This window comes from Thermobia domestica, chromosome 17, assembly GCF_964235325.1.
Source record: "Thermobia domestica chromosome 17, izTheDome1.hap1.1, whole genome shotgun sequence".
Taxonomy (NCBI): Eukaryota; Metazoa; Arthropoda; class Insecta; order Zygentoma; family Lepismatidae; genus Thermobia; species Thermobia domestica.
In genome coordinates, this window is record NC_137470.1 from 121,646,069 (window position 1) to 121,660,719 (window position 14,651).

The 14,651-nt window shown below is 35.5% G+C and overlaps 1 protein-coding gene across 3 annotated transcripts in view; it reads right to left on the reverse strand.

Annotated features, from left to right (window-relative positions):
• The window catches only part of LOC145674677 (uncharacterized), a 53,825-nt gene that overhangs the window by 15,481 nt on the left and 23,693 nt on the right, over window positions 1-14,651 (reverse strand). For 2 of the 3 annotated variants that reach the window (XM_081744902.1, XM_081744904.1), the window contains exons 4-5: window positions 13,881-13,930; window positions 3,004-3,187 (exon numbers count right to left, since the gene is read on the reverse strand). In XM_081744902.1, coding sequence (XP_081601028.1) covers window positions 3,004-3,187; window positions 13,881-13,930 — 234 coding nt within the window. The remainder of the gene's footprint in view (window positions 1-3,003; window positions 3,188-13,880; window positions 13,931-14,651) is intronic. The other variant, XM_081744903.1, reaches the window with a different exon arrangement.

Sequence of the window (14,651 nt, forward strand, 5' to 3'; positions counted from 1 at the left end):
ATAAGTTAATGAAATATTGCAATGAAAACTATGAGAGAACCCCGAGAACATCTACACACACGATGTTTATCCACTACAAAGCCCATTTGATGCGAGCTGGGATCGAATCAGGGACCGCACGCACCAGAGATGAACGCTCTCCCACTGAACCACCGCGCCCGTGATCAAAATGTAAATGAAATGAAATCTTTAAAGTTTTACGGCTCACGCATATGCCCGTTAGGCTAAAGGAGACGGTGGTGATGAGACATGAATGAAATGATGGAATGAAGAAAGTGGGAGGAAACGGGAGAACCCCGAGAAAACTCATGATCACGGTGTTTGTCCACCACAAAGTCCACACGATGCGAGCTGGGATCGATCCAAGGACCCCAAGCACCGGAGGTGAGCGCTCTACAACTGAGCCACCGCGTCCCCCGCCTGTGATCAAAGACCGCAGTGTTAGATACAGTATATTTCTCAATGACTGAAGTGTTGCTGCTGTTCTTTCGAATGCAATTGGTATGTGTATATTAATTTCGAATAATTTCAATGTATACATTGTAGTGTACGAATTAACTGCCAACAGAGAATGGAAACAGAGAATGCTAATGTTATTTCTGTTTACCATCCAATGCTGTTCATTTGTATCAGTAAATATATTTACTCAGAAATGGTGATCCTTGAGTTTAATTCTTCATTTCTACTAAACATATATATATATATATATATATATTTACCTCAGGAAGAACCATCATATTTATTTAAAAGAGGAAGCTGAAGATCGACAAAAGTGGAAGAAACATTTCCAAGCCAAAATCTAAAATTGGAAAAAAAAAATCCTCATTAGTCCTCGGACCTGCCAAAAGGCAGAATACTTAATAATAATAGAAATAACGCAACTTCACTCATTAAAATGTTCCATAGAATTTTAAAATTAATGTTGGTGGTGTGCATTTACACAGTGTGGTGGCCAGAAAAAATAACGATTTTTTCCGTTTTTAGGAAAAAAAAAGTTTCTAAAAAACTTTTCGAAGCAGCTTTTCTATCAGAAACCAGTTTTGGAGAAAACCAAAAGTTGATTTTCGGTTTCTCTAAAAACCGTATTTCCTAACCTACTACTTACTGAATTATGTCTTGATGGTTGTATAATTTTCGTGCTTTTCCTTTTAATAATAAAAATAATAATACCACAGAAAAAGAAAAAAATACTGGAGTTGATAAATGACTCGAAAGTTGAACCTGGATTTTTTTTATTTTTTTTTAAATTTTTTTTATTAATTAATTAATTTTTTTTTTTTTTTTTGGCAGGGGGGTTTGACTTCGGTAACGAACTGATTCAAAGCAACATTATGTCTGCCATTTTTAGCTTAAAAAAATAAATAAATAAAAACTGAAAAATAATCAGTACTTGGATTTACTAAACACTATAAATTTGTTTCGTATTCTCCAAAAGTAGGACATGCTATTCATCATACTTCTTTCAAAACAGCATCTCGAACATTCTGTTAGTTAGCTTAAACAATTTTGATCCAGATATGATGCCTCATAATAACAAAGCCAAAGGTGTAGTAGATACTTCTGGTAAAATGTGTGCAGAGTTTATTATACGTCGGTAAACACGAAGGTGGCCCCTGAATATGTTTGTAACCCTCATCAAACAAGCACACAAGGAAGCAGCAAATGTATATTCTTTGTATGTTACAAAACTGATGGACTTGGGTTTGAATAAAAATGATCTTTGCGATTCAACTGTTTTGAATGCCAGCCAAGATCTTGTCTGTGCAATAAAAGTCCTATTTAATCTTTTCGTTTAAAAATAATTAATCATTTACTCTTCTAAAAAAGCATCGTATCAAAAGGATTTAAATTTGATTTGAGTTTAGCATTCCTTTCAGCAGCAAGGCTATACGAGACGTGAACCCACAGCTTAACAAAGGATCTGAACTACATGAGCTACAGTTTGTGATCGAACACCATTCCCCCACGTCAAAGGCACGTACGACAGCCGCTTAGACACGAGGGTGCTACAGGTTTCAAAATCAAATGGAATTTTTTAGTTTTACGTTTCACGGTTATCCTGAAAAGGTTAAAGTGATGACGAGAAAGAATGAAATGATGGAATGTAAAGTGTGAGACGAAACGGGAAATCCCACCCCACAGAGTATTTGTCCGCCACAAAGCCCATTTGGTGAGAGCTGGGATCGAACTAGGGACCCTACGTGCTACAGTAAATGCTCTACCACTGTGACACTGCCTATAAAAAGCACGGTTTGTTTTGGTCTGCAAGTATACCCAACCCGGTAAGTAACGTAATTTGGTAAACAGAGAATTAAGTTTAATTTTTATTTAGAAAAGGCATTATATATATCCGAATTCTAATGTTATCTTTCGCGTACACTAACCGGATTATTCTTATCTAGGGTGACGAGACGTACTGATTTTCGCAGTACAGTACTGGTTTTCAAAGAGCTGTCCTGCGTGTTGTGAAGACGCCTAGAAAATCGAGAAATGTTCTTCTTTTTTAAAATGTCCTGCAAAATATTCTGAGTTAACTTATTTTCAATATTTTAATGTTTCATTCTTTATTCTTTTAATGTTTCATTCTTTATTCACAATATTTCGAATCACAGGCACTCTTTTCCTGAATGATGAACTGCTGTGTTTTTTAACACTCCTCAAAAAATTAAGGAAGGAGAACAATCAACAAACCATTATTTTGCAATACATTGTTTTTACTGACAATAAGAAGGGCTTCTTGAAATATCGGTAAGCTAGGAAATGTTTCTTTTTCAACCTCTCGGGCAACAATCCAAAGCTTTCACAATGTTCTACCCTGATGTGTCCACTACTTTTTATATTCTTGATTTTTTCTTTACTTTTATTCTCCGTGAACAATGCTTCACGGGAAAGCCAAAATCTTGAAAATATAAGATTATTCTCAGGAATCGGAATAAGAAGAACAAAAAGGAAGAGGAACAAATGTTCGCTATTATTTAATAGGAAAGAATCAAACCCACTTACGTTTTATCCAAATCCTGTTGAACTTTTGTCGCTTCATCGACTTCTTTCATCCGCTGTTCTGGCACCATTGATTCCCGCATTACATGTTCTTTTGCAGCACTCGCTTGAAACTGGGATGGACTGAATTTCCTGTTCCTTGATTTTTCCTGAAGATTCTCAACAAGATCTAATTTTTCATGTTTTACTGTTAAGAAAATAAAAACGGATAGATATATTTTATATCAGAAATTTTAACAAAAACAAATGCAAATACCAGAGTTTATCATAAGTTTTGCAATACTGGCATACGAACATCGTATGCGTTGTTGTAACCTAGATTTTGTGCTTTGAAAATTTGTGCAGTCCTGCATTCCATGAGCGATGTGGCAACAGCTGAGATGACAGTGTAACAAACTCTAATTCGAGAAATTTTGTTTTAGGAGTTCACTGAGCCGTTAGCGGCAAGGAGGCAATCAGATGATTCAACAAATTTTCCTCAGGATGTTCGAAGCCTCCTTCAGGTTGGTTACATAAGTTATGGGAAAGAATTTCCTAATTTATACCGGCTTTCCTGATATCTATTATAAACTAGTGTCAATTTCCTGCTCCGCTAGGTGGAAATAAGAAAAATTAATAATACGTTCCGTTAGTTAGTCACTTTTTACTATTACTGAAGCCCTCTCTGATATTGGTCATTTCTGATCATTTATATATATATACAATGAAACCCTACTAACGGACACCTCCCATAACGGACAAATTTTGTAATCCCCAAACATTGTTATAGGAAAAAGCATATTGGCAAACCTCTGTAAAGCGGACACTCTCTAGTACGGACAAGGACAGTCTTTACTGTCTTTTATAGGTATTATTTAACTCCATATTACGGACACTTTCTCTGCAAACAAGTTGAAAATTATAGTATAAATACACTTTTTGTAATCCATACGTGTATCTGCAATGAAGGACATGAGAGTGTGACAACATTTTACCTCCTCAACTGTCTGCTCAGCAACCCAGAGGAAAAGTCTCCGTTTAACAACACTCTCATGTCCTTTGCTTGCATTTCACTTTCACCCAACCTGTTTTAGACACAAAAGTGATTGACAGTTGCCACCGTTTGGGATGACAAGTAATTTTAGTGTCCCGCTGGAATCTCTAACCAAGCAGAAGACAAGTTTGGTATTTTTTGACCGCGGCAGGCATATTGTCTATTAATAAAAAAAAAAAAAAAAAAAAAAAAAAAAAAAAAAAAAAAAAAAAGCCATTACTGGACTGCAATTGACTCACAAATTAAAGAAACATACCTAAAACGTAGTAAGTAGCGATAAGTGTAAAATACAGAGAACTATAACATCTTATTTCCATGTTCTGCCTCGAACACAGAGTATTGGATGGCGCAATATAATGCAGGTACGGTAATATTCATAAATACATGATCCATGCAAAAGTGTTTTTTTTCTTTTTCTAATTGCATAGTACTTTGTACTAATTTACGTAAAAAAATATTGAAACCTCTCTAAGGCGGACAATTTTTGATTCTCCACGGCCGTCCGCTTTATAGAGGTTTCACTGTATATATATATATATATATATATATATATATATATATATATATATATATATATATATAGTGAAACCTCTACTAACGGACACCTCCCATAACGGATATATTTTGTAATCCCCAAACACTGTAATAGGAAAAAAACATGTTGACAAACCTCTCTAAAGCGGACACTCTCTAGTACGGACACGGACAGTCATTTCTGTCTTTTATAGGTATTATTTACCTCCGTATTACGGACACTTTCTCTAGAAAGAAGTTGAAAAGTATTGTAAAAATACATTTTTAGTAATTCATACATGTGTCACCAAGAAAGCATTGTGACATTTTGTCTCCTCAACTGTCTACTCAGCAACCCAGACGAAGAGTCTCTGTTTAACAAGACTCTCATATCCTTTGCTTGCATTCCACTCCCACCCAAGCTGTTTTAGACACAAAAGCGAAGTCCTGCTGGAATCTCTAAGCAAGCAGAGGGAAGTTCGGTAGTTTTTGCCCGCGGGTACGCATATTGTCACAAAAAAGACACTACTGGACTGCAATTAACCATTTCATTCTTCATTATTCATTAACCATTTCGCTTCTTCACATACCATTTTTTATGAGTATACACCCAAAGGGAAATAACTCTAAACACATGAAAAAAAAAGAAGAAAGAAACAAAATTACTGTCCTCCCTGCGCCATGGTTCAACCTACATACATAAAATGCATATCGGTGAAAAGCTTCATCCTTCAGGAACACATTAATATCAAAATTCTCTCCCTAGCTTAATAGAGGTGAGCTATCGAGTTTTAAAGCTTTGACGCAGCAGTTGCGTCAATCGGCGTTTAAAGGTTAATATGGTGGTTTTATGCAGTATTTCAAACAATATACACCTGTCCATGTTTGTACAAGATTTCATTTTTTTTTCTTTTTTTTTTTTTTAACCATTTGTTCAAAAGTTATAAAAACATTTCAAGGTAAATAATCCAGCTTGTATACCAGCAAAATTGGCCACACTTGATCAAACTTGGCTGTGATTGAATGAGGGACGTCTCGTGACCTGATCATGTAGTATGACGTTATTGGGGTCACTTTCGTCTTGTTTTTTAGCAGGGGGTACCTTGGCCCACCTCCTCAAATTTGGGAGGGGCTCATAGGAACCCCTCTTATATTTTGCAAATTGGCAAATTTTATAATTTGGTATGGCAGTATAGGACCAGGGTATATACGTTTTTAAGTTTGGTTAGTCCAGCCTTCTCCCTTTTATGGGTACAAAAAAAGATATCAAAAATTCATTCGGAGGTTTTGACCTATTTTTTCTTCTTTGATGAGGCCTTATCACGCTATATGGTTACGTGAACGCGCTGAGCCCGCTCAAGGGTGTACAGCAGCCTTAGGCCAATTTTTAGCTTGTAGTCTAAAAATGTCCTTTTTATGATGTAATCATAACTGTCAACTATCGGCCAAATATTTATTATTCGACAAATACTCGAAAAGAAGTGGGAATACAATACTCCGGTACATCAATTATTTATTGATTTTAGAAAGCCTTACGACTTGGTTATAAGAGAAACACTGTACAACATTCTTACAGAATTTGGAATACCAAGAGAGCTAATTAGATTAATTAAGATATGTTTAAATGAATCCCAAAGTAAAGTCCGAGTAGGAAAATTTTTGTCCACAAGCTTTCACGTCGATAATGGCCTGAAGCAAGGAGATGCGTTGTCGCGATTATTCATCTTTGTCCTGGAGTACGCTATAAGGAAAACCAAAGATAGCAACCAGGGCCTAGAGTTGAATGCCATTCACCAGGTTATGGAGTATGCTAATGATGTAAATTTAATAGGGGATGATAAGAGAACAATAGAAAGAAACTCAGAACTCTTGTTAAACGTTTGCGGGGATATGGGTTTAGAAGAAAATGCAGAGAAAACTAAATACATGGAAGTTCGTCGGGATCGTAATACGGCAAATTATGGATATGATAAAAATCAAATAATACTTTTGATAAAGTGGATACTTGCAAACATCTAGGATCAATATTAATAGACGAAAACCATATTCACAAAGAAATGAAATGTCGAATAAAAGCACAGAATTCATGTTATTATTCAGATTAAAATCACTTGTTGTCGCGAATTCAATCGAGGAATTTGAAGCTTAAATATATAAAACGATAATCATGCCTGTTCTGTATGGTTACAAAACATGGACGTTGACTCTCAGGGAAGAACGTAAACTGGAAGTATTTGAGAACAAGATCCTGAGACCAATATTTGGGCCCAAAAGGAACGGGAATGGCAAATGGTGGAAATTTCATAACGAGGAAGCACATATTTTATACGGTTTACCAAATATTGTTAGGGCTATTTAATCTAGGAGGCTTAGGTGGGCAGATCATGTAGGAAGAATGGAAGAAAGTAGGATCGTTTTCAGTCTTAACTGAAAGACTAATTGGAAAACGACCATTAGGAAGACCTAGGCGCAGATGGGAGGACAATATTAAGATGAATCTCGCAGAATTAGGAATACAAAGTAGAAACTGGATCCAGTTGGCTAAGGATAGAAGTCAGTGGAGAGCCTTAGTGAACGCCGCATTGAACCTCCAGGTTCCGTAGGTCATAGAGTGAGTTAATTAATCATAACTGTAATTAAGACACTATACGTTACAATAAGATCAATTTACAAGAACGTAACAGTCCCAGCTTTTACCTTAGCGAATATATCAATAAAATTTGTCATGTCAATTTCATTTAATAAACTGCGCTCGATGAAAATCCTTGTTAAACTGTCTAACCTGCCTTGAATTATTGTACTTCGCATTATACATTTTAATTAATATCAATCTTGAGAAATTTTGCTCTCCGGTTGCTACTGATACAGTAAGTGTTACAAGTATTAGGACTGCTACGAAAAGATTCGGGTGAGACGCTTTTTTTTCTTTTGTTTAATCACAAATGAAATTCGGCAATTGCGTAGGCATTGAAATAACTATTTATATAGTATTGAAGTTCATGGAAAAAAGAAAATCAAGACCTAAAATGTTTGTTTCTGTTTTATCTGTTAGAACAGTGGTTTTCAAACATTTTGCAGTTAAGGCTCCCCTCACTACCAAAATCTGAACGCACCTCCCCTGTCAAAAATGAAATGTGTCACGAACATAAATACATGTGTCCATAAAATAAAGACTATCACTATGATAAACTATGTTTCATTTGTTAATCACTAATGGAAATATCTCATTAACACAGGTGATCTACACTGTACACACTGACTACACCTTTTAGTGTTATTGGCCGGTGTTAATAATTATAAATTGTGATAAGTCAGATATTTATGTTAAAATTGAAATATACGAGCAGAGAGGGGAATTTAAATAATAGAAACTGACACATTTAAATGTTAAGCAAAGTCAATGCGATGTATGAGCTTCTTTTGAGTCACACGATTTATTAAAAAAAAGAAAAAAAAGAAATGAAATCTTTAGTTTTACGTCCCACAGTTATGTCGGTTAGGCTAAAGGAGAAGGTGAAGATGAGAAATGAATGAAATGGTGGAATGAAGAAAGTGGGAGGAAACGGGAGAACCCCGAGAAAATTTACGCACACTGTGTTTGTCAAACCACAAAGTTCACTTGGCGGGGGCTGAGATCGAACCCGGGATCCCAAGTACACACAATTTATTAAATCTCGGCACATATTTTGAAATGGCAAGACACAAGACGGCTTCGACCAATGAAAATAAAACAAATAAGACTATTCGTGAATGGCTATTAGTACTTTACAAAAAATTAAAACTCAAGAATCGTCCCAAAAATAATAATAAAAAATTAAGAGAAAGAAAAATTCAGCTAACATGGCTTCGTGCGAAATTCCAAAGACATTTAAGAAGACATACTATTCTACAGAGATAAAGTAGAAGATTGTTAGTGTCCATCTAAGAAGCAATATACACATTTAAGCCAACGGTGATAGGATCACCCCTGATCGTATGTGGAACAGAGGCTATGCAAAGGCTTAGTCCACTATGTATTATTAAAGAAGAAAGGTGCAGACTTAAGTGTTCGTGTTGCATTATAAATATGTTCCTTTGTAGATTTTTTTTAAAGTTCTCTCGTCTCTCCAGGGTGGTGCGCCGCACAGTTTGAAAACCCCTGTGTTAGAACATTATAATTTTATGCACTAGCTTAACAAACTACTTTACAAGAATTACGAAAATTACGCGAAAGAGAAACATATGCATTTTATTAATTCAAACAGTTCAAGAAGTGCATTTGTTGCAATATTAAAAACAACATAAACGTTCACATCTGGTGCGTAGGGTCCCTGGTTCGATTCCGTTCATGTCAAGTGGACAAACACCATGTGCATGGGCTTTCTCTGGGTTCTCCCATTTCCTCCCCCTTTCCTCATTCCACGATTTCCTTCATTGATCATAATCACCGTCTCCTTTAGCCTACCCGGCATAATCCTGGGACGTAAAACTTAACCTTTTGGTGCGCAACTTTACATATATGCAAAGTTTACTTTGAAATTTATTGCAGCATGTAGCTTCTAGTTCGGACATAGAAAAGCAGCTTTGCGTATCAGCTAAGATGCCCTTTCACTAATCAAGTTCTGAATTTCCCGCTAGATGTCACAGTAAGCCAGCGTTGGTCTCTTTGTATTACTTGCTGCATACGGAGTTACGCCATATTGTCATCTTTGAGCTTTTTTTGCTCCTTTAGGTGGACAGGTTTTGGACTGTTGACTTTTTCCTTACTAGGCAGAAGTGTAATAAGTGTAAAAATGCAAGTACGCTCACAACTCGTCGCGTTTTATTAGTTATATCTGTTTCCAGTGGACTTTCCAGGTGTCAACGCGCAACTTTGCATAGACCTTATGTGCAAAAAAACACTCATAGACCTCATAATATTGGCATTAATTAAAAAAAAAACTGTTTCCTACACCGAAACCACTCCAAATTAAAAAAAAAATCAGCCTTTTTAAAGACATAATTTAATTTAATTAAATCTATCTTGAAAGAAAAATAAACCTTTTTTTTTTTTTTCATCGCCGCTTTCAATATCACGTTTCCTGTTCTGGGCACTTCAATTTGCGGGCAATGTCTTCTGTATATTTCACCACTGATTCTTTCTTTTTAATGATTTTTGTAGTGGTCTATATATAGTTTTAGTAGTTGATGATATTAATTTAAACTGTTTTAACATCTGAAATTTCACTAATAACATTTATTTTGTATTACATCGTTCCAAAGAACTAATGAACAAATGAATTAAAATTGTGTGGTGTGCTTCACGAACCTCACTGCCACCGATTTATTTGTTGCAGTTGTCGTCATATTATTTTCTTGTTGATTATTTAAAAAAAAAATCATGTGTTTCAATTACAACTGAAATTTTTCAAGTTTAACCCATAACGCCGGCCAGGGATTTCAACGAAATCGTAGACTCTCACGTTAGAGGCTCTAGTGAACCCCGTAATTATCACAGAGTCGTGATTTATATATTGTTGGAAAGCTTATGGATCACAGATTTCAACGAGGTAACACTTGTGCAATTCAGGCTTTATTCGTAGAAGTGGAAGATGAAAAAGAATTTTTAAAAATCCGGAAAAATATGAAAATAATAGAATTTGGGAGGTCCTGCCAATCCAAAATTGCTCAACTCTGAACCTCCCCTATTCCACACACATAACCAACAAGTACTTTTGCGGGTTATTAGCGTATAGTGGACAGTTTTATTGTTTCGCATACCAATTTTTATGTCTGTACCCCCAAGAGGAGAAGGAGGATGTCCCCCAAAAAACTGATGAAAAAAATACGAATTCTACCCTCCCCCCCTCTGCTATTGCACTCTCCACATACATAAAATGCATATCCTTCGTAAGCTTCATCCTTCACAAATAAATTGTTACGAAAATTATCTTTGTGCCTTAATTAGGGGCTGAGCTGTGAATGTGTAAACCTATGACGCAGATGTGCGTCAATAGGCGTTTAAAGGTTAAGGCTTCTAAACGAGTTTGTTTTAATTTCTTATGTTAGAAAATGTTTGAACTCAGCACAAATTTGAAATTGAATTTTCAATCCGTAGAAGCTAGGATCCTGGTCATGGACTTTAGGGAAAACGTTCAAAATTCCCGCCTCACATAGAAAGCATGGCAAAATTAAAATAAAATGAAATCTTTTTAAGTTTTACGCCGGTTAGGTTAAAGGACACGGCGATGATGAGAAATAAATTAAATGACGAAATAAAGAAAGTGGGAAGGAACTGGAGAACTCAGAATAAAACACGTACACGGTGTTTGCCCACCACAAAGTTTACTTGGCGCGAGCTGCGAACGAACCAGGAACCCCATACACCAGAGGTGAATGCTCTACCACTAAGCCACCGCGGCCCCATGGCTAATTCAAATTTCCAGCCCAAGTATGAAGTATTACTTACGTATATTTTTAGCAATTTTTTATATATGGGAGGGTACGAGATAAAGAAACCAAATTTGTAAAGTTACGTATTCACGTTTTAGAGAACAATTATTGATCTGTATTCTTAGCAATTTGCGAATTTAGGGCTGATCCACTACAATCCTTCCCAAATTTAAGAGCTGTGCATCAATGTACCCATGTCTTATGAGAGAGAACGGACCCCTGTACTAAATCATATAAGCATTTCGTGGAATAAAGATTCATCAAAGAGGATAAATTAGATCAATAGCGTATCGTAATAATACGTAAATTTAAAATAACGTACCGTGATAAATTTAAGGGGTCGTCCAATGCACGCTTCCGAAATGTAACAACTTCTCGGTCCACTGCATCCAAAGTAACCAGGTCAAGACAGACCAACCCGAGATATTACGTTTTCCGCATTTATTTCAATTTAGACCAGCACGAGTAAATTCGCACTTTGTTTCGTCGACCGTTCTTTCGTGATTTATTGCGAGATATTTCGTGTACAACATACAGTAGAACCCCTCTCTTCTGCCCTCGGTTGGTCCGCTACTCCGGTTAATCTGACCGTGCTCGAGCCGAAATTGTCCCGTTTCGTCGGTGACTCACGAGGCTCATTGTTGTATACTTCCGTCGCGGCATTGTTGTTTACTTGCTGTTACCACATATCCGCTTTAGTGTTCCGTCATCTCTTGTATCGTGTCTTTCGTTGTGCGTGTTTTCTGCACTGTGCAGTTTTTAGCGTTCACTGTTCGTTTTTGATAATCCGACCCTTTTTGTGTTCCGACCATATCCCCAGTCCCAAAGGTGACGGATTAGGAGTTCTACTGTAGTCTCATTTCTCCCGCATCTTCGACGTGAATCTCGTTTCTGGTACACAGAATGCAACGTAGCACTTTGTGTTGCTCCTTGCTTTAGTATGTACCACACAGTGGCCGCCATATAGATGCAAACTATAAAACTTAATTTCTGCTGTATACGATCAACAGCCACGATTACTACAGTATAGAACTCAGCATTATAGTTGCTTTTATGGTATAGCTTGTACCTCAAACAATTAGGGCACAAATATGCCAAATATACAATCAGATATGTTACTGTTTTGCTATTACGTTACTGGTACGAGTTAACTCGGGTTAGTCCGAGATAATTTTATGATGTCACATATCTTCACAAACAATTCTGTCAAACTGCAATCCTTTATTTGTGAACCTTTGTACCTATTCAAAATAAATAGCGCCTTTTTGACACAATGTATACTTATATGTGTACATATTTTTCCATTTAGAAAAGGTACGAGTTAACTCAGGTTAGTCCGAGCATGGTTTTATGACATCACACATCTCCACAAATATTAACGATTTTCAAAAAAGATATATGCGCATGTTTCTCTTGAAATTGAGGTAAATAGCGAATAAAAAAATATTTTTTTTTGGTACGAATCCCTCTAAGTAATTAGATCAGAAGTGACCTAATTACTAAAACGAAATAACTCGGGTTAAACTGGAAAGTGGTTAAGAGGGTGCATAAATGTACACATGTCTTATAAAAGAGAAGGAACACATGTACTACATCACATAATACATCAAAGAACATAAATATAGGTCAAAAACCTTTAAAATTTGATTTTGGTAATTTCTTTACACAGAGAAGGAAACGAGATCTATCAACGAAACTTATAGAGGTAACTCATGTCCAAAATTAATATCGCATGTCTATAAATATGTTGTTGTAGTAATATAATTTGATAACCCATCGCACGGTATTTCTCATGCTGTTATTATGTGTATAATCGGCAAAGACATGTATGTGGCAAATTTTATGTCAAAAGAGCAGTAAATAAGAACAATAAAACGAAAATAAAACTTTCTTGTCCATTTAGCAACATTTTGTTTTACTCACTCTAATTTTCGTAGTTACAATTCTTTTCCTATGAAATTTAACACAAATATACATTTCCAAATTCTACACATAGTATCAGTACTAAAAGTACCCTACACAATCATTATCAAATTATATTCTGACAAGAAGACAGTTATAGATATGCGACAGTCATTTTGGACATGAGTGTACATACCTCGGTCATTTACTAGCATATCAAATTTTTAAGTTTCGTAATTTGTAAAATTCAAGGTAGGTCCTTTGTATCCTCAAAGATTTTGAAAAGGACTATCACGTTGCCCATGTCCTATTCAAGAGAAGAAACCAATCTACTCTCCATATGATCATATGATGGAATAAACTCTTGTGTTAGTGCACTTTGGGGCACTACATTCAAAATATTGTCTTGTGCTAATTGAAATTTACCGCCAAAATATTAAGTGTTGCCAATGTATATTTTTGGATTTTTTTTTTTAAACAGAAGAATACGAAATGAACCAACCAAATTTACAACGGTATGTACTTACGTCCTAGATAACATTTACAAATTTTTAACTTTTTGACAATTCCTAACTTAAGATGAGCCAGCACAAACCCCGTCCCAGAATTTAAGAGGGGTGCAAAAAATACCCGTACTTGATGAGAGAATTAACTATACATAAGATTAGGTAATGAAATAAAACATCATCAAAGAAGAGAAATTAGGACAAAAATTAAACCTCGTGGCAAATTCGTATATTTCCAATTTGTTGCATATAGAAGGGCATCAATCAAATTTACAAAATAATATGTTCGAGTTCTTGAGAACATTTACCAAATTTTATTATTGACAATTCCCTAATTTAAGGGATAGTTTTATGTACCGCTCAAAATTTGAGAGAGGCGCATGAACGTGAAGATTTCTTATAATAGAGAATGGACCCTCGTACTGTCAGCGACAGAAGTTCTTTCCGTTTGATGAAATTAGCTCGAGAGAGAGAGAGAGAGAGAGAAACTTTCTACCTGCACTTACAGCACTTACCTTCTCTAGGAAAGAAATCTCTAGGATTTTTGTGGATCCAGTATCCTACGCTGAGAAAAAAGAAAAATACAAAGTTAATCAAGATAACAAAACAAGCTGAAACAATAAATTTATACGATATATATAATACTAGCTGAAATACCCGTCCTTCACAAGGGAAGAATACATATTATGAAACATTGAAGCCTCTTCCCGCCTTAGAATATATATGCAACCAGAGTGAAATTACAAAATCTCAAGTCAACTGACGTCCTCCACTCCTGCAGGTAAAATTTTAAAAAACGATGAAGCAAGTGGTCACACGTGTATAAATTTTAATAAGGAGTTTACACAGGGTCATTGTTGGTCAATTCAACCACCGCATGCCTCCCACCTACAGCGATCTTCATGATATTTTGGAAAGAGTTTTATGTTTACTAGTGAGGGAATATAGAAAAAAAAAATAAATAAATAAAACAAACATAAAACTGAAGATGGCTAGAGCCATGATTTTATGTTTTGTTATATTCAGTATATTTGTAGCAATGTAGTACCTATTATTTGTGGAACTAGGTAATCCAGTTACTGAAATATAAATGCTATCTGACTTATTTGAAAAATGACTGAATAAAACACATAAAATACAAAAAAGAAAAGAATAAACAAAGCTTTTATCATCAAAATTGTTTATTTTTTATTACAGGTAGATTTTAAAGTAAGCTTTATTAGGAAAAAAAGTACTTTTGAAGAAATGAGATGTCCCTACGAAAAAAAAAAATATTTTATGATATT